The sequence below is a fragment of the Schistocerca serialis genome, chromosome 1 (genome assembly GCF_023864345.2).
Source record: "Schistocerca serialis cubense isolate TAMUIC-IGC-003099 chromosome 1, iqSchSeri2.2, whole genome shotgun sequence".
Taxonomy (NCBI): domain Eukaryota; kingdom Metazoa; phylum Arthropoda; class Insecta; order Orthoptera; family Acrididae; genus Schistocerca; species Schistocerca serialis.
Window position 1 is genome coordinate 285,643,961 of NC_064638.1, and position 24,718 is coordinate 285,668,678.

The 24,718-nt window shown below is 36.3% G+C and overlaps 1 protein-coding gene across 2 annotated transcripts in view; it reads left to right on the forward strand.

The window, feature by feature from the left end:
- The window catches only part of LOC126468286 (cytoplasmic dynein 2 intermediate chain 1), a 185,851-nt gene that overhangs the window by 62,817 nt on the left and 98,316 nt on the right, over window positions 1–24,718 (forward strand). For both annotated transcript variants that reach the window (XM_050096537.1, XM_050096538.1), the window contains exon 10: window positions 14,584–14,694. In XM_050096537.1, the coding sequence (XP_049952494.1) occupies window positions 14,584–14,694 (111 nt within the window). The remainder of the gene's footprint in view (window positions 1–14,583; window positions 14,695–24,718) is intronic.

Below are 24,718 nucleotides of genomic sequence, written 5' to 3' on the forward strand. Positions count from 1 at the left end.
ACATTTTATTACAGTGCTGTAATGCCTAAGTTTACTGAATTTAGAAAGTGATTTTTTATTATGAATTTTTGCGTTAATCTGAATGCAGTTGCTATTTTTTGACAGCGATCTTTGTTTGCAGCTTTTTCAGACTGTTTTCTTGTATGATTTCCCCCAAGTATTTAAATTGAGAAAACCTTTTTATTTTCCCATATTTTGTGTTCAAAAACTTTGGTGCTTGTTTGTTACAAGTCATACATTCCATTTTGCCGAATGATATTTGTAGCCCTACTTTCTCTGCAACTTCTTTAAGAATTTCAGTTTGTTTATGAGCAGCGGTAATATCTCTAGTTAAAACTGCCAGATCATCTCCAAAGGTGAGGCAATCGTCTCTAATATTACTTCTATCTAATTTGATTGTCTTATCTATATTTTGACTCAGCTATTGCTCTCTCCATTCTGTACTGTTTATTTTGTATTACTGTTTCGTAATCAGAATCACTGTACTATTTATTACTAGTATGAGAAGACACAGTTCATTTGCAACAAGTTGTGTATACTTCATAATTTTCATTCATACTCCATATCATAAAACTAAACAACTGGCAACTCCAGACATGGGCCTTAGTGATTCGAGCCATGTTGAGCTCAACAAAACTACAGGGTGAGGCAGAAGCCTGGATACCCACTCTAAAAGTCAGGCAGTGTGAGGAATCATAATGGTGTCTGGTATGAGATGTTTGTTGATTGGGGGCGCAACTTATAGGAGCTATGGGAACAGTGGCGGCCATCTTAAAATGTGCTATCTTGGATTTGGATTACATGTTTCAAATGGGAAGGGGGTCATGTGGCACATCATTTTGAATTACCTCTTTCTCAGGAATACACATGTGAAATCTGTTTTAAGATATCTGTACTTGTGTAAGAGTTATGACTTGTTAAAGTTTAGGACACTTGTCAGAATCTGCATTACAACGTATGCTCAATATGACCTCCATTGTGCTGGACACACAATCAGAGTATTTTTTGCCAGTCCTGTTGCACACGTCACAGCATCTGTGGGTCAGCAGAGGCACACACCTCCTCAGTATGCTGACAAAAATGGGCTACATTGTTGATTTTTACCTCATACACAATTGATTTCAAATGTCCTCACAGATAAAAGTCAGGAAGTGTAAGATCAGGGGACCATGATGGCCATTCAATAGGACCTCCCTACCTATCCAGTGACATACAGACTGTTCATCCAGAAACTGTCTGACTTCAGTAGCATAGTGGGGAGGTGCATCATCTTCGAAGAAGGTTGGGAAATCACCTTGCAGATTCAACAGCAGTGGAAGCACATAATGAAAGGGCATGTTATGATATCTTTCCCAACTGAAAGTTCCATCAATCAGCAATGATCCCATGGTTCTTGTGTCCAAAATCCCACACCAAATCGTCACTTTTTCACCACCAGCACCTTGACAGGAATCCATCCACGAGGGGTTTGTGTCTGACCAGTAATGATGATTCTATTTGTTTAGTTCTCCCTGCACATAAAAATTAACTTTATCACTGAACAACACCTGTCATATGAAGTCTGGTCTCTTCTTACACTGATTCAGAGCCCATTCTGCAAACTGCACCCGCCTATCAGGGTCATCCTCTGAGAGCCGATGTTGCAAATGTAACTTGTTTGGATGCTATTGGTGTGTGTGCAACATGCAGGATTGAATGCTGACTGATACCAGAACCAGCACATACTGCAATGTGGACTTTTCATAAATTGCCGTTGCAGTCTCCTCATCAGTGGCTGTTGTTGAATATGGACTGTTGGCTGGTCCACCACAGAACCTGTTGTGTTTTGTTCAATAACTTGGATACTGTCATGTGTGAAATGTCATTTCTCTCAGGATATCGGGCACTTAAATCAGAAAAAAATCACGCTGGTACTTTTTCCACCACTTATTAACACAATTTCATGTGTTCCTGATGTGTAAGTGCCATTGTGTATCACCCGCAACAGTAAACAGAAGTGATCACCTCCTAACAGGACATCACTCCTACACAAATAAAGGTGTCTTAAAGCAGGTTTCACCTGTGTATTCGTGAGACACAGGCAGTTGAAAATGATGTGCCACATGATCCCCTTCCCATTTGAAACACATTACCCAAATCCACGATGGCAGATTTCAAGATGCCCACCACTGTCACTGTAGCTCCTATAAGTTGCACTCCCACCTACAGACACCCCATACGAGATGCCATTATGATGTTCATATTGTTCAACTTTTGTAAGTGTGTATCCACACTTTTGCCCCAGCCTGTATTAGGCTTCATCGATGAAATAAAAATTTCAAAAAGATAATGATGAAGGTTTTGTGACTCTTCAGTAACAGATGCATCACAGCACCAGAGGGTAAGAATTAAGAAATAATTTGAGAGCTACTAAAGGTTCATAAACTTTATCATATACCACCTTTGTCATGTTATGTAAACAAAAAGAAATATTGATAAAAGCTGTTGTTGGCCACTAGGACACAGACAATAAAAAATTATAGCCATAGTAAATATTACAGACTCCTCATATTTTCTCCTTTATCTAAGTTCCATACCTCTCTTTTTACAAGTTTCTTGATCATGTGTTTTTTCTTTCTTCATCTCTATATAGATTGGTTCATTCCATGTGAAATCAACCAACAGGCTGGTTCTTGATGTCTAAAATTTTGATAATTTTCAGTCTGTTGATAGTCATAGGTGTTTCTATAAAAAATCCCAAATTAAATTATTTGTCATTTTGGTTGTAAGTTATTAATTTGTAAAGCTTTTGAAATTGTGCAATTTTTGAAAATTTAAAATAGCAATATTGCAAAACTATTTGCCTTACAGCCCTAAAATTTGCAGCGTTTTATTGCTTATTATAAGTATTAAAAATATGGGCTACTTGACTACAGTGCTCAATTTTCACAAGACAGTTTCTTTCTTTTTTTAATTTTTAAACTTGTAAAGAAAATATATGTTAGAAATAAATTGTTTGTTCAGATGAGTGCCATATTTCATGATGGTAGTCCAGCAGGAACAAATTAAAATAAATTTTATTGTCCTGGAAAATGCAACATTTGACGCTTAGTCTGTAGCACTTTGGGCTTACTATGGTGTAATGGAAACCTTAAATTAGAACCAAATAAGACTGTCAAATCATTGTTATTTTTTATTACATTACTAGAATAACACATTTAACTGTAAATTCAGAGTTGATCTTCCTATAGTAATTGAGAAAATATTTTACCATATATCTGAATAACACATCCTCAACTTAATTGTACCTTTAATTTACATTAATATTAATACTATTAATTAAATGTTGGTGTAGTTGTTTACTATTTGATGTGTTATGTGGGTACCTTACAGAGAGAAACTTGAGAAACTTTCTACTAATCTTCAACAGGAAAATGCTATAGTGATCTAGTTGCAGAACTATAAGAGTCTAAGATTATGCCAGGTTCTCTCCTAAGAGTCCCCAGGCATCTTTTCTCTAGTTTTTCTGCAGATATTTGCAATTTCATTTTTGCGCTGTGTAGCTGGAGTCAGCCTAAACAGTTACTCCTCATGTCTTTCATGTGACACCTAATGGCAGCACAAATTTATTTTTAAACAGGAGTTTTACTTGCCTATTCGGTAGCTCCCAAATTAGTCTAGTCCAATATTCATTTCATTGATCTGTATTAAAAGGGATAGTAAAACATGAAGAATAAACAGCCATCCAGCAGTGACTCCGTAGCACTGGATGCTAGGTGGTAGCAGTCAGCACGGGCCAGGGCAGTGCTGTCGCTGCTGGAGTACTGGTTATTCTTCATGTTTTACTGTCCCTGTTAATACATCAATAAAACAAATATCACACTAGACTAATCTGAGACTGCTTTATTGAATGGTCATGTAAAATTCTGCTTTAAAAATCTTCTTCTTCTTCTTTTAATGAGAAACAAACCAGTGCTTTCCGTTGACACTGTGCGCCGCATTAAAGAAATGATGGGCACTATTTGTTTGGGATGACCCTAGCTGCACAGTGCAAAAAAAAGGTATCTGCAGAAACATGAGAAAAAATGCACCTGATGACTCTTTGAAGAGACACTCTCTGTATATTGCAATCTTTTTTAAGTCATACAAATAGATCCTAGCACACTCAAGTGGTAATAAGAGATTATTGATATAACAACATGTTATTTTCCAATATAATCTGTGATACTTTTTGCATTTCTTCCTCTGATAGTATCTATTTTCTTCCCGTAGCAGTTGTGCAGTTTAATTTACAAAGGATGAATTTTCTGGAAGTTGGGTTGAAAAAGAAAGAGCATAAATAAAGAGCTCTCCTTCTCCTTCTTTGTCTCTTCATAGCACACAGGCCATCAACCATTTGTTGCCATATATGCAAGCAACAAATTCTGTAATCTGTTCAAAAGGCTTGCCATTTGCATCTGGACCCATTTGAAGTCAATGAACACCAGAATCCTTAACATCAGAAACAAATGTTGCTTTAATTTTGACTTTGTTCGTAGGAAGTAATATGTGATACTTCTGAGTCCCAGTGACTGATATGGCTTCATAAAATCTTTTTGAAAAATTTCTTTCTTCTGCTGGTCATTTGCCACATATAAAAAAGTGACTGATGGGTTATTTGTTATATCCCACTCAGTTGGGAGGGAGATAATATTTAATTATTCACAGGATTTTCCAGACTAGATTTCACTGCAAGCCTTTTTATTGTGCTGCCAATGCCATCACACTCTCCATTTCTGTGTGAAGTAGCATAAAAGTGCCTAACTTCTTCAAAATGAAGAAATAAATTAGAAAATTTTTTCCAACTCTTATATTGTGCTTCTGAGTCATAAGTGAAGTAATGATGATTTTCTCCTATGTTGTGATGAAAATCAAGTTTCATGAAGTCTGCAAACTTTTTTACAACATGAACACAAGAACTGTGATGTCTATTTAACTGTCTGAGGTGATTATTTTATTGATTGATGTAATTTTCAGCAACTGTAGTGTATATTTCAGAATAAAATTCAATTGTCAATTATATTTTTATTATGCTTTACTGGTTTCAACTAATTAATTTGTCATCTTCAGAAGCATACAAAATTAGGGATATTATACATTCTTAGACCTTAGCTACACATTTATATGAATTATAATAAGTTTATTACAGAGACTTACTGTTAGTTAGCAGTTGTCAATCTCTTCTTCATAGAAGTACAGAGCCATGATATGTCCAAAAAATGTACGTATTTTTTGTGATTATTGTAGACACATATTGAAATTTACAGTGACTGAATCACACCTATGAAAACATCAAGTTTTTGTGCTAGCGCATAAGCACATAAAAAGTACAACTAAGGTATATGAAGAAATACATCTTAAAAGAATGAGGCACATAGTTCCAATATATAAAAGAAAGTGGCTGGTTTTCACATTCAACAAGTGGTGCTATGTTTTAAAAATACTGTCTGTTTTTTAATGCAAGTTGATCATTCAATAAATCTTTTGAATTTAAGTGGGAATATTTATACAGTTCAGATTTTTATAAAATGTTCATTTTGTTGCTCTTGTCAGCTACATCCAAAGGGTGGTGGATGTTTTGAGATGTTCTGCAAGAGGTGGCTGATATGAATTGTCACTATCTTTGCTGAGCAATTGCTCATGCAAGTGGCTCTTAAATACCCTCTCTCTCTCTGTTGTATATAAAAACTTGGACGTATATTACATTGTATTTTATATAATCCAAATTTGAGATATTTGTCAGTTGGAGGTTTCATTATTGGTGGTAAAGAATATGATGATGTCATAATTTTTAAACAAATTAACTATGTAATAAGCAAAGTCACGTAGAAATGGGATTTTAGTGTATTTCTTAACAGTAAGGCCATTTTTATTGAGCCTAGAGGGTTTTAAATTCTTGTTGCTTTTGTTCTTATAAAGTTTTTGATCAAGGCTGCTTGATATCCATTTTTGAGTGCTATGTACTATAAATAGTTGAGTTCTGTAGCAATAAAATTAGAGGTTAAGGGCACCTCAACAATACAGTCTTATCATAGCATGAAAGAATGCCAACTTGTGCTTAAAGGGGGAAGAAGGAGAGGCATGAATGATGTTGTGGGTTTCCTGTAAATTAGATGATTTTCTGTTTCATATGTTGAATGATCAATTTGCATAGAATCTCTTTTCAAAAGCGAAAAATCAGCCCATTCCTTTTATATATTGGAACTACATGCCATGCTTTTTAAGAGGTATTACATGTAACTTCTTTATATACATTTGTTATATTTTATATGCATTTATATATGCTCTTTGCTGCTAGCACAACATCATGACATACACACAGATGTGATTCAGTCACCGATAATTGTCAATCTGTGTTTACAGTACTCACACACAGTATGTTAATTCTTGGACATATCATGGCAGTATGCTTCTGTGAAGAAGATATTGACATCTAAACTGATATTAATTAAGTTTCTGTAATATACTTCTTTTACTTCTCATAAATGTACAGCCAAGGTCTAAAGATGTATAATATCCCTATTGTATAGGCTTCTGAAGATGACAAATTAATTTCTCAAAGCATAATAAAAATATCTTTTATGTAAACTGAAGGTGGAGGGGGTGGTGACAGGGAGGGGGGGGGGGAGTTGGAGAAAGGAAAGGAAAGGGAAGGGATTGCTGATGTCAGCTGCATCAGGCATGTCCAAAGCGACGGACACCATGCATTCATATAGAAACTTGTGACTGAATTTTATTTTGAAACTGTCTGAAATAAAAACAAAACTTTAATTAGTAAGAATATTTTTTCATAATTTTGGTGAATGCATGTACTGTGGCCAGGAAATTATTCCAAATGAATCCTTGGGCTTTATTCTGAAGCACAAAGGAATAATTATAGGCAAAATCACATACAGTAATACCCTCATTTTGCAGTAGTGAATTTTTCGTGTCAAAAGAAAAAAAGCAAGTTGCTGTTTTATAACAGAGTCATATAATTTTAGATGTGTTATGAGGGCATGCTGAAAAGTAATGCCTCCAAATTTCTTACACATATTATGTTGTATTTTATATATCCCTTATATACTGGTCTCTCATTGAGAGACATATGTTCAGAATGGGATTGATTATGTTGAGAAATACATATGTGGACAAGAAGAATAAAGTTCCTTAAATAAAACAAACGTTATTAACATTCTTCTTCTTTATTCCTCGTGGCTACATATTTGGAGTCCTCTGACACTAGATGGCTCCGAATTGTAGCGTACAACATGGTGTTGTGTAATGCAATTAAAGTCTGTGCATTAGAAATAGTGTGCTGTAATTGAGTTTCAAATTTAAAGCATTTGTCATGGAGCACTCTTTCCTTCAGCATGACAATGCCAGACCACACACGAGTGCTGCAACATGTGTAAAAATTCAATCCCTTGGGTTCCCTGTCATCGATCATCCTCCATGCTGTCCCAACCTGGCCTATCCAATTTTCATCTGTTTCAGAAACTCAGATAACACCTTCAAGGACTTCACTTTAATAGTGATGAAGCCGGACAAGCAGAGGTGAGGTTTTGGCTATGTCAACAAAGTCAAACATTCATGTCAATAAACTGGTCTGTTGTTGGGAGAGATGTATTCATCGTCAGGTTGACTATGTTGAGAAATAAATATGAAGACATGAAGAAAAAGATGTAGAATGTTAAAAATGTTTGTTTTATATAAAAAGCCTTAAGAGTTTTCACATTAAAAATCAGAGGCATTACTTTTCAGCATGCCTTTGTAGTTGTGTACAAAACCTTGCACAAATTCCTCTATTGACTTGAGTACAGTTTAAAACATGCAGTGGTCAATGGTAATCCACTCTTTGTGAGGTACATTTTCTGTCACTTCCTCTCCAATTGCAGAAATTAAGCCATCTTGCATTGCATTAGGACAATAATCACATTCGTTTGTGACGCATGGAGTATTTGGTGGGTGGCACATAATTTTCAACATGTTTGGTTGCAGTACAGTTGGCAAAGCGAATTGCAGTAAAATAAAGAATATGAGTTCCCATTGGAATACCATAATGACATTTGGAACACTCATTAACAAATAGTGTATGACTGACATGGATATTTTCAACAAAAATAATTCCAATTTTAAAATTTCAAGAATTTAAAATTCTTGTATTGTGAAAAATTAGCATTTTTGCGAATGTGGTGAAATAGCACAGATTTTGAAATCTTATAAAAACTGAATAAATTTAAAAATGTCAGGTCCGTAAGTCAAATAGTTTTTGAAATATGGTCGTTTTAAGATTTCAGAACATGACAATTTTGTAAACTTTAAAAGTTAATAACTCAAGAACAAAATGTCCAAAATATCTTTAATTTTGAATTTTAAATTTTTTGACAGATAGACTGAAATGATAAAAAATTACATAATTCCCAATCATCAAGGAATTTATTTACTTTTGTTTGTTGATTTCACAGGAAATGACCAGTTTTCTTTAATTCTGTTTATCCAGCAAAAGTATTCTGGTTCCAAAAGCTTAACACCAAGAACTTATTTCTAGTAATATCTTTCTGTTGTGTTGTAATTTGGATTTCTTTCAGTTGATAGCAGAAGTTCCTCTCTCTTGGTCCAATATCTGAAAATACAAGCTTCATACTTGTATCACCTTTATAAATTCCTCATTTTAAGATGTATTATGGCTAAGTACTCTTGTCATAAGAATTCTTCATTACTTGGCATTTCTTACTTATAATGGCTCACCAGTAGGTAACAATTGTCTGAAACAGTTACACTTGTGTTATACTTCAAACATTGCTTTATGGTCCTGCCATCATTACCAACATAGGTGACATGAACTTAAGTCACTGGAGTTTCATTAAAGAGATGTGAAGTCCAAAGTCTCGCAGACCCATTCTGATTAGGCAACTACTGGGATTCTTTCATCAAACCATGGGGGATTCCTTCTTTCATGTCTGTTACTTAAACCATAATGAGCAGAAGGGAAAGTGGCCAACTCCCCTAGTTTACAGATTCCACTGCAAGAAGTCAGCTGTTCAACTTGTGACCCAGGGAAGTACACGTTATTACAGCAAATGCAGCACACAAATTCATTCATTCATGAAATTAATGTAATGGAATGAAAAGTACATAGATTTAAATTAACTTACATCAATGGACATCAGTTGTCAGTTAGTTCAGATAGTTTTTGGGCAGTCTTCAATGTTTTTGAAGATTTTTTAATGCCCATGAAAAACCGGAATTTCATGTAATGCAGTATCATCTGAGGAATGATGTCCATCACGTGATTCTTTGCAACATCCAACATGTAATATTTCAACACTAATGTTATCCAAATTCATAAAAATGTCACCACATATACTGTCAATGTGGAGTTTTACCGTGATATTTTCCACCTGCATAAGCACATTGAAGGTGCCTTTTAATGGATTTCTTTCCTGTAGAAGAGCCATAATCTCTAATAGACATAAGCAAAGAGAGTAGCATTCCAGACAAATAACCATTTAAAAGGCACAAACCCTTATGGCATTTTGTAACTCTTCAGCATGATGCACCATACGATGTGCATGATAATGGATTAAACATGCCTTTGCAAAGTTGCTTGCAAAAATCTCTGACATAGTTGTGGATTTGATTGATCTTCTTTGAAGCTATTTGGAGCACACAGTGTTTTCTTAATTATGTTCTCCAGTTCCAGAACGCCATCTCTGTTCTCTTGTTGCAAATGTCTAGCTAACATCTGCATTTGGATTGTTTTGAATTCAATGAAAATTTCCATTTATATCCACAGTTTCCTACAGGTATGTAAACACACTGTAACATGTTTAAGCTGAGGATGTCAGTTACTGACAGATGATCGATAACTATCACTCGGAGACCTTACAATACCAAAATGACATTCAAGTGTACCCTGATTAAATTTTGCTGTCAGGGCATAACTGAATAACTCCACAGCTAATCTTATCTTTGTTCATTAAAATTACATTGTATCCAAGTGACTGGAAGTTTTGTTAAAAAGAACAGTAGTTTTATCATAAAAATTATTTTTTATTATATTTTATTACATGAAGAGCATCTGAAAACGCCCATATTCTTCAAGTTTTGTCAACTAGATTTGATGTAGATTGAGTAATTTTATTTTTATGCTGCTAGTTCCAAGATTTTGCCAGAGCTTTTTATTTGGTTGCTTTCCATCAAAAGTGTATACAGTAATCCTTGTCCCAGCTTGTTCTAGCTGGATACAGTAATTACTTGAATCAGGATCTGCCAGATGATGTTGCCTTCAGTTGCGTTGTGGCTTGCATGTATAGCAACAGGTTGAATCCATTTATGCAGGAGATAAACAAACGTAAACACTACTGCATGATTTGTAAGTTTATTCTTACAATCGTTCTCTACATTAATGAAACCATCAACGTTCAATGAAGTTTTACTGAGATATTGTTCTTCTTGAAGCCTAGTTCCATCAAACATCAGCACACCTAAGCATTTGTTTTCATTTTGTTCTTCCCAAAAATAATCCTTTGTTGCTTCTGCAGATGTGTATTAATTCCACATGAATATTTGAGACCCTTTACTAAATTTTGGATATGTGTTCGGGAAGGAAGTGGCAACAGTCCATTCTTCAGACAATGTCTGTATCCTTTGGGCAGTTTAATTTTTAAAAGCACATGGCCCAGAAGAAATTCATTAACACACCATGTTCCGTTAGTGTTTTTCAATTGGCATTTCTTTAACATAGCATCAGCTATGATTTTCTGTTCCTTACTGAGGACAGTGATCCAGGAGACTTGATTGATCTGTCTTACACTTTTCATGTGAGAGCAGCTTTTACAGTAGATTGATTTCAGCATTTACTATTCTTAATTTGTTATGTAATCGCACAATGTCCAGCTTCTTGAACTGGTGACTACACTACTGGTCTGTTATGTGCCTTTTCCTCACTAATTGAAACACTGGCAGACATCACAATGTCTTCTAATTTTACCTTTTTTGCCACAGCTTTTCCTTGTGAGTGCTTTAGTGGAGATTTTCTTCTGTGTAATATTTACTGTAGATGCTGTATTTCACTAAAACTGGAAATAAATGAGCAACACTACTTTATCAACTCTTCAACATTCACTGACAACACCATAAACAAATTTACAAAATAAGCACAGACAGTATCAACACACATCATCTGATTAAGCAAAATTATGTCATCTTGAGTCTCAAGTGACAATGCTGCTCATAGTTCATGGGCACGCCATCTGTCCTATACTAACTGTGTTAATGCTCGGTGAGTCAGTACACTTTCTCTTTTGCTCACTATGCCTAAGCTGATGTAAGTATGTCGGCAAGAGATTAAATCTAAACTTCCTCTTCTACATCGTGTATGCAGCCATTGGCGACACAGAATATTAAAGTGTATCAGCAGGTACAACATGGTATTATCCATATAATTGAAATTAACAAGGAGATAAAATATTCCATAAGAATGCCGTCAAATCTATATGAAAATGCTCGTGAGAAAAAATGAATAGGGATTTTAAATAAATTTATGAATTCTCATTTACAGTTTCAGTGTAGGTTTAATAGCAAGCCACAATGATAACAATATATCCTTACATTGCTTGTGGGTGCTTTCAGCATCAGCCAGTCGCAGCATATGGTACGTCAAATTTAATTCGGCAGTTTGTATCTAACAAGGAAACCATTCAGTGGGAGGTCAAATGGCTCTGAGCACTATGGGACTTAACATCTGAGGTCATCAGTCCCCTAGAACTTAGAACTACTTAAACCTAACTAACCTAAGCACATCACACACATCCATGCCCGAGGCAGGATTCGAACCTGCGACCGTAGCAGTCGCTCGGTTCCGGACTGAAGTGCTTAGAACCGCTCGGCCACTGCGGCTGGCGTGGGAGGTCACAAAAGGCCAATGATGTTTGCAGCATTCAGTGTCCCATATACTGTCTACTATGCAACAACAATATTGTTTGCTAACGGCAACAGGGTATGGGACTGGAGGTATCAAGCAGTGAGCACAGCATGAGGCTTCAGAGTGTAGATGAACTGCTTAGTCGATGAGTAACTCACAAAACTGCTACGGTGCTAGTGGTGTTGATACAAAGCAGAGCAATGGCAATGATAAACAAAGCAAACATTGCATTATATCTACAACAACAGTTGCCAAAATTGACATATCATTTGAAAGGAACCCAAGGAATTTTGCAGAGTGAGAAAGAAGTGACAGATTAAATATTAGCATTTCTGCAAGACAAGTCACTGGAATGTGTGGTGTCATACACACTCAACAGTGTGGACAATGTACATGAGAAGTACAATGATGATGATGCATGCTTAGCAAGTGAAAGTGATACTAAAACAGGTGTTGAGCCATGTAGTTCATCACTCTTGCCAGACAGAGCCACATATCCTGTCTTCAGTTAAACAAGTAAAGGACAATTGTTGTCCAAGGAGCAGGTACTAAACATAATTGTGTACATGGAACATTATCCGCAGCATAGTCAAAAAACAATTACGAACAGGTTTCGAATAGGTACCCAGCAATATGACTGTGTAATGCATAAAAAAAATATGAATATTCAAGGGAGGACAAAACTACTGTTTGCGAATTTCAGGGATGCCCAGTATAATTTAGAGGATGTGTATGATAGTGACCTACTACGTTATGCACATCAAATGGTGCACAACATAGATTAAAGTGATCTCAAGGGAAACAGTGGCTAGTTGCATATCTTATAACAGTGCTGCAGAAGACATAAAATAACGAAATTTGAAACAAAGCATCAATTTGATGATGCACAGCAAAGTGCAGAATTGGCCTGAAAATTTGTAGGCAGTATAAACACACTTACCCCATCATTCAGTAAAGAATTTGTTTTCATCTCCAACCAATCATGTTTTGAAGAGGAAATGCATGTGAAAAGAACCCTGGAAGTTTAGAGCTACCAACATCAGTGCCTTAATGCATTTGTATACAAGTATGCTGACTGTTAATCTGGATAGTAAATTGGCTAGAAAGTTATTTATTGTGCTGTGAGAAGTTGGAGATGCTCTGCCCCTTATGATTCTTTCTTGTGTACATGATCTTGTAACATCAGTAGGGAATATTTACGTCACAGCAAGCAAGAGTAGGAAAATGGGCATTAGAGAACTACAACTATGGTATGAGCACTGATTTTGGCCCATAGCTGGTCAATATGACTTCCTTTTGCTTGATTTCTGGTCTGCATGTAAATATCATACTCCTTTAGAGCAAACTATCCCTCCTGGAAAGTGTGTGACATTGTAATTTGTATCACCTCAAACACCTGGACAAATTCAGCCTCTGGATGTTTGTTTTTTCTGTGCCTATAACACATATTGCACTATCAGCAGCTACACCTTGAAGGATAGCCTATTTCCTGATAAACTCCATGAAAGACTCCAGAAAGACTGTTTCGTATTCGGTTGCATGCCATCACGTACCATCAGTTCTCATCACCTGGTTACACAAATGTGATTCTGTATGCATTCTTTAAGAATGGAAACCTAGCTGAATATTCTGCACTGTTTGTAACTCCCAAGATGTTCACCTTCGATCTTGATGGTGCAAACTGTCATGATGACTGTGGCATTTCATTTCTCATTCAGTGTTCATGGTGAGAGTAAATGGTTTGCTTTGAACATTTCTTGAATGTTGACAATGTCCATTTTGTGAAGTGTAATACTGACATCCCATAAAAGGTTCATCTCTAGACCTTTCAGACACTTAGTTTCTGTCACCCTCCTGAGGCACATGGTGACTCATTAACAGCTAATATTTTTTGTCATAATTGTTAATACTACACTTTCAAATGAGTCTTACTAAAGACTGAACTTGTGACTTTGCACTCAAGGGGTTCCTTGTAAGCTGGGTTAACCCCCTCCTGAGAACTCAGTTTAATTAGTCTAAAAATGAGGATAAATACTGTTTTCTAATTTAAGCAGAATTGCAAAATTGCTGGAACATTTGATATTTGAGGGAGAAGGGTATTAGGAAACAAGCACAATTAAAACATTGCTAAAATAATGTTGCTAAAATGAAAGTCCAAGCTGTGGATTTCTTATCTAAAATTTCATTTTTAATCTAATTTTGAAAGTTCAGATAAATTGTTATTTTAATGAACATATTGTTTTGTGGTTGGGTGTTATAAAACTTGCATATATAGTACTTTTCTAAATTGAATTGTTTGCATTTTCTTAAAAGTTTCTTTGTAATGAACAAACCTATTAAGACTATAATGTATTGGTGGTAAACATATTGCTTCAGCAGATACTGATGTATTTGTAGCTCCAATCGGAATAAATTTATATCCTCAAATTAAAGATAAAAGAAATACATTCATTTTTTTATGTTTGAAATGTTTGAAACTAATGCCATAAGAACCATTTTATTTTTCTACTGGAAGTTTAGGCTGTCATCTATTACAAATTTGAAACAAAATGTCTCATTGTTATGCATTTTAAAAGCTACTTTTTAAGTTATGGCTACGAAGTAATACATAACTAGGAAAGGTACTTGCATATTTTTATTTATAATGGTTGTTACAGGAAAGCAGAGGTGTTGGTGGTGATGAAGTAGAAGAGAATGCTGATGTGTGGAAGTCATTCATAAAGATTGACACTGTGAGATTATCTCATTTCTTGCAGTCAGCTGGGAAGGTTAGTAAACTTCACTAGGTTTTTTTATTTTTATTTTTTTTTTTTTTTATTTTTTATTTTTTTTTTTTTTTTTTTATATAACTTGGGCATATCAGATAATAGCTTCTTGCATTGTTGAGTAATGCTTATCTTCTCTATAGTGGATACAGCCATTGCATTATTAGTCAGAAAGAAGAAACTATCTTTTTACTTTTTTACTTCGAAATAACTGTGCAAAAGGCAGACACACATCTTGGGTCTTATAAGTTAAAAGTGGGTCGAGTGAGAAGCCTTACTGAACAGGATTTTTGCCTCTGAATTCTTGTTGAAATTCTTCTTGGATAATCCTCCTGCACTTATGGTTTTTCTGACAACTGTTAAATAATGAACCCAAGACTGCAGAAATTAATTTTTGAGCTTCTCATGTTTATTAACACATTTGACATTGTGATGATCAGCTTGTATTCAAGAATTTAGACAGTAAATGTATCACAAGTCAACACTTCACCTAAACTGAGATTGTTTTGATAGAGAATTTTTTAAAGTGGCAATGTATTAATTTTACACTTTATCTCAGAGTTCTACCCAACAAACAACATGATGTATGCATCTGTTACTTATTAATTGCACACATTTTCGGTTTAACCTAGGCCTCAGCTGACCAAATGCACATTTGGCGAAACATAGCTTGTTTGCAAGTTCATTCTCATGTCCTGATGAACAAAGAAGTTTAGATTTTTGTTAGGTAACCAATGACTAACTGAGTCTTTGTGTGACACACTTAAGCAACTGACTCCCTACTTTACTGTTGGATTAAATAAGTGCATCAGGTTGTCATGGGTCATTATGGGCCCTAGCATTGGTACAGTGGAAGAGAAAACCTAGCATTTTCAATTCTGTTTACCTATGTAGTGTTATTAAAAAGTTTTTTATAGGTACATAGTCTGTTAGATTTGCTTCTGGGTAAGTGTTTTACATGTGTGAAGTAATTCAAAATGTGGTGATACATTTTCAATGTCATACTTCCACATTATTTGTGGTTCACTATGAATGATGTTATCTGTTGCAATTTTTGTTTACATGTGCTTTAAGTGGTGCTGCTGTTGTTTACCGTTCAGTACTTTTAAATGTCCTGCTGGTTTTGAAAAAAAAATTATGGAGCTTTTAAATGTCCTGTTGTTTCTGGAAAATTTTAAAAAGCTTAAATGGGGTGTTGACTTGTACTTTTATTGTGTTAATTGCCTTATCCTCCATGACTGGAAATTGTAATAAAGAAATGCACTGCTACCTGATCGAGTGACCAATACAGGAGGTTTCCTTGTGGCAGAGTAGGAAGTAGACTGTCAATTGTATGTTTTTCTGCCAATGTTCGTAGAAAAACTTGACTGTGATATATGTGTATGTACAATCTTAACATGGTTTTTATTTATTATTTATTTATTTATCTCTTGTTCCGGTGATCCATGTTGTGGAACGTGTTAATTTTACAAGCTTTTGGCCAGAATTTATGGTAATACATAAAACAAAACAAAAACAGTAAACAGTAACTTAGGTCCCACTATAAAAAATACATTTTAGAGATAGATAGAGATTACAAAATAATAAGTGTTACAGAGAAATAAATATTGCAAAATATATGTTTACAATAAAAATATTCAGTATTATTAATACAAATTTGGGCATACATTTGCAATTTACAATACAAGAAATGTTAAACACTGTAGTTCAGGAACTCTTCTATTGTATAAAATGATCCTTGCAATAGGAACTGCCTTAAGGTTTTTTTAAACAAGAGATCATCATCTACCAAACACTTAATTCCTGAAGGGAGGGCATTAAAAATCTTACAGCCACTGAAATGGACTCCTTTCTGCACCATACTTAGATTTGGCTGTTCATAGTGGATATCATGTTTCCTTCTAGTTTTGTGACTGTGATATGCACTATTCAGCTTAAAGATGGATTTTTCTTTCCTTATGAAGCACATTAATGAGAATATATATTGTGCAGTGGATGTAAGTATTTCAAGCTTCTTAAAAAGATTCCTGCATAGGATGGACTCCACACATGATCCTTATGGCTCTTTTTTGTACACACAGTACTTTTTTAGCCAGTGGGTGATTTCCCCAAAATATAATTCCAAATGCCATAATTGCATGAAAGTAACCATAATACGCTGACTTCATGGTTTCCATATTTCTATAAGAAGAAACAATGCGCAATGCGTATGTAGTCTTTTGCATAGACCCACAATGTGGTTTGACCAATTCAGTTTGCTATCAATATGCAAGCCTAGGTATTTTGACGAATCTACCCTGGTTAATGTCTGCTCCCCTATTTTTACTACTATTTCCTCATCTTTGGATGTTTTGTGGAACTGAATGTAGTTTGTTTCACTGTAATTTAAAGAAAGACCATTAATGTTGAACCAGTTCACTGTTTCATTTAAAACCTTATTTGCTGTTACCTTAAGTTTATCTACTGAATTATCAATAAGTAGCGTAATGTCATCCGCAAAAATGGTGAATCTACAATATTCCGTAGAGAGAGGGAGATCATTTATAGATATAATAAAAAGTAGGGGGTCCAGAACTGAGCCCTGCGGCACTCCACACGTGATGGTACCCCATTCTGAAGATACTGGGACACCATCTTGACTATCTACTACAACTTTTTGTTTCCTGTTTGACAGATATGAGTCAAGCCATTTCCCTGCTACACCACTTATACCGAGATGTGCAGCTTTTTGTAAAAGAATTTGGTGGTTTACACAGTCAAATGTTTTTGTTAGGTCACAAAATATGCCAATCACTTTCAGTTTTTTGTTGATAGATTCCAAGAGTTTGCCACTAAATGCAAATATTGCATCTTCTGTTGACAAACCTTTCTGAAATCCAAACTGACTTTTGCTGAAGCTATTGTGTTCACTGAGATGCTTAACTATCCTGGCATGCATTAGTTTCTCTGAAACCTTTGAAAAGCTTGTCAGTAGTGATATTGGCCTATATTTAGCAGTATCTGTCGTATCCCCCTTCTTATACAGCAGTTTTACAACTGCATGCTTAAGCCTCTCAGGAACTATTCCTTGCTTAAGTGATGCATCAAAAATGTGGGAAAGGTCTTTAGTTACATGGCTGGAGCAGTATTTTAATAATTTGTTATAAATGTTGTCAATTCCAACAGAGTTTTTACTTTCCAGGGATTTAATAACTCTTTCAATTTCTTGAACAGTGACTGTTTTTACCTTCATGTGTTGTACTGAACCAGGTACTCTAGCTTTCAAAAGATTGATGGCTTGCTTCATGGACCCTTGTAAACCTATTTTTTCTGTTACTGTCCAAAAATTTTTGTTGAATGTGTCTGCAACTGTTTTTGGATCGCTAACAAGATTACCCTCAATTTTGATTTGAATATTTTCACTACAAAATGCATTTTTCCCCGTTTGCTTCTTTACAAATTTCCAGATAGTTTTTACTTTATTACTCGAGTTGTCAATTTCTGCCTTCAAGCACATGTTCTTTGCTGCCTGAATGGTCTTATTCAGAACTTTATTGTAGATTTTGTAGTGTGTAATCCTACTGTTATCATTTGAACTCCTGGCTGCAGCATATAGTTCTCTTCTTGTTTTACGAGAGATTTTGATGCCTTTAGTAATCCAAGGCTTGTTTCCAGATTTGAACAGGTTTTCTCTCACTGATTTTTTAGGAAATGCTTCTTCAAAAAGGCTTGTAACTTCATTGATAAATATATTAAATTTTGAATTAACATCAACTGTAGCATATACAGGAGACCAGTCCACAAGCCGTAATTGCTGATTAAAGGTTTCAGCAGTGTGTCTGTTTATAATCCTAAATGTTTTCCAAATGAAATTTTCTTTTCTTTGTACATCCATTTGGTTTAGAGTGAGAATTGCCCTTCATGATCAGAGAGACCATTTATAATACTTTTCATGGTTAAATTATTGCAAATATCCTTATCTACAAATACATTATCTATTAAAGTGCTAGAGCTGGCAGTTACTCTAGTTGGAGTGTCCACCACTGGTACTAAATTGTAACAGTACATTAAATGTTCAAAGTCTGTCTTGTTTCTATTTTCTGTTAAAAGGTCCACATTGAAGTCACCCATAACAATGACAGATTTAGTTTTCCTACATAGGTGGGCCAGAAGTGATTCAGTTTGTCTTAGAAATACAATTAGATTTCCAGCAGGTGCCCTGTAAACAGCCAGAACAATAACAATTGCACTGTCTGCTGTTAACTCAATGCCACACACCTCAAAATGTTGTTCATCACAGTATTTGCTTAACACTATATTATTTTTTTATGCATATTGCAACACCACCTTTTTCCATAACAGATCTACAGTAATGAGTAGCTAAACTAAAGTTCTCAATCTGTAGCATGTGGATCCCACTCATAACGTGATGTTCTGAGAAACACAGTATATCAGGCTCACTTTCACACTTGTCTTTTAAATTTATTAGCAACTGGTCTATTTTATTCTTGAGGCTACATATATTTTGGTGGAATAAAGACAAAGTTTGATTTTTTCTCACCTCTGCATTTGTGTGATGTTTGCTAGGAGTGGCTTCTTTCAGTACATTAGTTGATAGTATTGCTTGAGGTGTGGAAAACTCATATTGAACACACAAAAGAGATGCTTCACGCAACTTTGAATCCTCATCTCTCGTGTTACTCACCATAAAAAACGCTGAGTTTGTTTTCTGTTGCGTGTAGGATGGGCAATAGTTATCGCTGAATATGTTGTTTTTAGCTGTTGGTTCTGCCACTGATGATTCTGCTGCTTTTGAGGATACTTCTTTTTCTTTTGCTGAGACTGGCCCCATACCAGTACATGGAATTTTTCTGTTCGCTCTCTCTCTGTTCACAATGATTTCATTTATCATTTTACATACAAAGTTTTTTCCTTCATGCTATTACTAAATATACTATTCTGTTTGTTTGATATGTATATCCTGATATGATATGCTCTGTAGCGTGTAATATGCACTCAATTTTTTAAATTGTTTATTGGATAAATTGTAATTTTAACTTGCCATCTCACAGAACAACTAGAAAATGGGATCAGTTTACACAAAACTAGTCTTTGACTAGCTAAAAAACTGACTCTTGCATTTTGGCAGTTTTCTACATCAAACACTTACTTAGAGACACATACAAATTCTAGAATCACATAATGGTAAAATACACACTTGTGACATATTAACAAATAACAGTAAAAAACAAAGACATCAAAAGAAACAAAGACACAATAGACAGTGATGTAATTTTGTTTAAGTAATAGCTGTATAATTAAGAAAGTGTCACTGCATTGGTGCCATTTTTAACAAAAAAAAGGGAAGATTTAAAAAGTATGCCAGTAGAATTGAAGAAAGTGAATTTTTTAAATTTGAATAATGAACAAAGAAACAAGTTATTCAAATGAAAGTAGGAAGTTTTGGAATCTTAAAAATTAGCGCTACAAAACCATGATACTAAATTTTCAAAACAATCACAATTTATGATGAAAATATTCTAGAACAGAAAATTTTGAAATAAGAAGTTTTTGGGAAAAGACTTACCAAGTGGTGGCAAAACACACACATAAAAGACTCTTGTGATTGGCAAGCTTTCGGAGCCAGTGGCTCTTTCTTCAGGCAGAAGGGTTCAAAGGGAAGGAAGAAACGTGAAGTAAAAGGACAGGAGAGGTTTAGGAAAAGGGGTAGATTTTGGGAAAGTCTCACAGAACTTACCGTACGGGATGACAAGGAAAAAAAAGGGGAAAGAAAAGAGTCTCCCCTGACCTGTGGTTCCGACTTTCCCAAAATCTACCCCTTTCCCTAGATCTTCCCAGTCCTTTTCCTTCACCCTTCTTTCTTCCCCTTCAACCCTTCTGCCTGAAGATGGAGCCACTCGCTCTGAAAGCTTGCCAATCACAACAGTCTTTTACACTCCTGGAAATTGAAATAAGAACACCGTGAATTCATTGTCCCAGGAAGGGGAAACTTTATTGACACATTCCTGGGGTCAGATACATCACATGATCACACTGACAGAACCACAGGCACATAGACACAGGCAACAGAGCATGCACAATGTCGGCACTAGTACAGTGTATATCCACCTTTCGCAGCAATGCAGGCTGCTATTCTCCCATGGAGACGATCGTAGAGATGCTGGATGTAGTCCTGTGGAACGGCTTGCCATGCCATTTCCACCTGGCGCCTCAGTTGGACCAGCGTTCGTGCTGGACGTGCAGACCGCGTGAGACGACGCTTCATCCAGTCCCAAACATGCTCAATGGGGGACAGATCCGGAGATCTTGCTGGCCAGGGTAGTTGACTTACACCTTCTAGAGCACGTTGGGTGGCACGGGATACATGCGGACGTGCATTGTCCTGTTGGAACCGCAAGTTCCCTTGCCGGTCTAGGAATGGTAGAACGATGGGTTCGATGACGGTTTGGATGTACCGTGCACTATTCAGTGTCCCCTCGACGATCACCAGTGGTGTACGGCCAGTGTAGGAGATCGCTCCCCACACCATGATGCCGGGTGTTGGCCCTGTGTGCCTCGGTCGTATGCAGTCCTGATTGTGGCGCTAACCTGCACGGCGCCAAACACGCATACGACCATCATTGGCACCAAGGCAGAAGCGACTCTCATCGCTGAAGACGACACGTCTCCATTCGTCCCTCCATTCACGCCTGTCGCGACACCACTGGAGGCGGGCTGCACGATGTTGGGGCGTGAGCGGAAGACGGCCTAACGGTGTGCGGGACCGTAGCCCAGCTTCATGGAGACGGTTGCGAATGGTCCTCGCCGATATCCCAGGAGCAACAGTGTCCCTAATTTGCTGGGAAGTGGCGGTGCGGTCCCCTACGGCACTGCGTAGGATCCTACGGTCTTGGCGTGCATCCGTGCGTCGCTGCGGTCCGGTCCCAGGTCGACGGGCACGTGCACCTTCCGCCAACCACTGGCGACAACATCGATGTACTGTGGAGACCTCACGCCCCACGTGTTGAGCAATTCGGCGGTACGTCCACACGGCCTCCCGCATGCCCACTATACGCCCTCACTCAAAGTCCGTCAACTGCACATACGGTTCACGTTCACACTGTCGCGGCATGCTACCAGTGTTAAAGACTGCGATGGAGCCCCGTATGCCACGGCAAACTGGCTGACACTGACGGCGGCGGTGCACAAATGCTGCGCAGCTAGCGCCATTCGACGGCCAACACCGCGGTTCCTGGTGTGTCCGCTGTGCCGTGCGTGTGATCATTGCTTGTACAGCCCTCTCGCAGTGTCCGGAGCAAGTATGGTGGGTCTGACACACCGGTGTCAATGTGTTCTTTTTTCCATTTCCGGGAGTGTATGTGTGTGTTCTGCTGCTACTTAGTGAGTAGATTTTTTTATCTATCCAATTAAATAATTTTATCAATAATTGATTGTTTTCATTGAAAGGAGGAGAATAAGGACCCTCAAAAGAGTTCCACCAGTCTAGAAACAAATAATTTTTTGCTCACTGAAAATTTCACCTTCACATTGTTTGCATGTATATTAAATCAATGTATTCCTTGGTGAGCTAACTACATTATTTCCATTAATAATCGAGAGATTACATCGCAAATATTTAAGTATTGGAAATTCTAGCTTGAATAAGAAATTGTATATTTTAAGTAACTGTTGTATATTTACTGTATGTATACTGTAAAGAGTAAAAATAGCTATTGTGTATTTAAGTGGTAGAACTACTGTAAGTGGAGTTACCCCTCCTTCCTACATCTCATTACCTCCCATTGGATTATTTAAATAGATGTTACCAGTAGATAGCTGGACAATTCAATGTAAAAAAATATTCATTACAGTTAAAGCATGTTAGCTGTTATCAGCAGTTACAAGGAATGTGCTGTTTTGAAAACTGTATCCATGAGAATTAAATGATGCATATTCCTACATAACTTATAAATTTTGTAGAGAAACTCTTCAATTTTTTACCATAAAGCAATTTAGAATTATAGCCAGTACTCATTACATATATTACACTTTAACATATTGAATGAGGCCAAGCAGTTTATTGTCATATAAAATAGACAATACAGAATATAAAAACATGAATTATAAATTTCTTACATATAATGTAATTAGATGGATAAAAATATATTTACCAAGCAGCAGGAGAATGCACATATAAAAGGTATTACAGTTTGCAAACTTTTGGAGCCAGTGGCTCCTTCATCCAGCAGAAGAGTTTAGGGGAAGAAAGAGAGGTCAAGGAAAAGGACTGGTGAGGTTTAGGCGGAGGCGTAGAGTTTGGATTGGGGGAGATTTACCAGATGCATTAAGTTACACAAGCAGAAATCCTGTCTCACTCTCAGAAAAGGGATAATAATCATACCATAAAGATCCAGAGCAGTTTATGGTTTTGAAGAGTTACCAGCAGCTACACAGTCACCATCATGTAGATTGCAACTTAGTTGAGGAACACTGCTGAGTTTGTTCTAAGAATGCTTTTACTATAACCCTGCACATAATACTTGGGTACGTACCATGGCACCAGACCACCAGCGCACTACACTTCGAATATTCTGCTAGTGGCACACATGGCACAGCATCCGCTGTGCCATCTACCAGAGCCTTCCTATTTATAGGCGCAGTGTAGCAGGTCCTCGTTCTCAATTTGTGTTCATACTTACTTTCAGCAACTGCTTGTACGAGTACTGGGATTGTTTCTGTGTTTATATCTACGTTCTCAAGTGTTTTTCACTTGTATGTGGAAAAAAAATAAACTTTGGTTCATTTGGCCGTGCTGTTGTTTGTGTTTTACAGTAGAATACAGCATTCTGATATTTCTGAGTAGGGGGTCATAAAGGCAGCTTATTTCACTTATATACATGGCATCATGTCATTTGCAATTATTTTCTGAGAGAACTTTTCTCTTGATTTCTTCATCGCCCTGTAAAAAATTGATTAGAATTGTTTTATAAAGCATATATAAGAACTTCACATTGCAAATTATTTAAGCACTTGGGAATATTTAATACTGCTTTGCAATAATTTTTTTTCTCTAGGATACTTGTTCATCCATGTGAGCTACAAAATTAACTGAAATGTTCATATGCATCAAACCACAAATAAAAGTGATCTCCACTATGAATTAAAAGCTGTCTTCAGTGCAAATATGAGTATAGTACTCTTGGACCAAAATTTTAACTTACTTCCCAGACTTGAAAATAATTAGAAATAATTAGAAAATTTTAAATGTGAATTTACATCAGTGTGTTAGATTGCTCTTTCAGCGCCACTGATAAGTTTGTAAATGTGAATTTACTGTATCAGTGAATATCTCAAACAATTTCGACAAATTTCACCAGTCTTCATATAAGCATTATGTATGTAAGACTATTATCATTTAATCATTGTGGAATGGCCTCGGCATCCAGAGACTGTGGTCATGCGTGTGTGATTTGTGTTTACGTGTGTGTGTTTTTTGTCCAATTTCTATGAAGGCCTTTCTAGGCAAAAGCTTACTTGTTTGACAGTCTTTTTGTTGTGCCTATCTACAGCTCAGCATCTCCACTATATGATGGGTAGCAATCTATCCTTTTCTTAATATTGTCAATATGTATTGTTGTCCTAACAGGAACCAGCACAACATACTTAAATAGAAAAAAAATTTTGAAGACCAAACTCACATTCTGTGCCAAAAAACATACAGACATATCAATTCAATTACAGGTTGAATAAAGCTACATAGGCATATCAATTCAATTACAGGTTAAATAAAGCTACAGATCCTGGGTATGCACTTAGGTATCACACTAATGTGACAATATCTGGACCTGTTAACATTTCATCTCTTGTCATAAGGTAGTAATCATTTATTGTTATGCTCATATCACAACAGTATCTCAAACACAAGTCTAATTGAGAATTTTATGAGTGTCTGAGGTACAACTACACATTTGAAACAAAAGATATTGACTTCCAGGATTAGCTCACTATTGTATGCATTTATGAAACACGGATCAGTAGGGTGCACCAG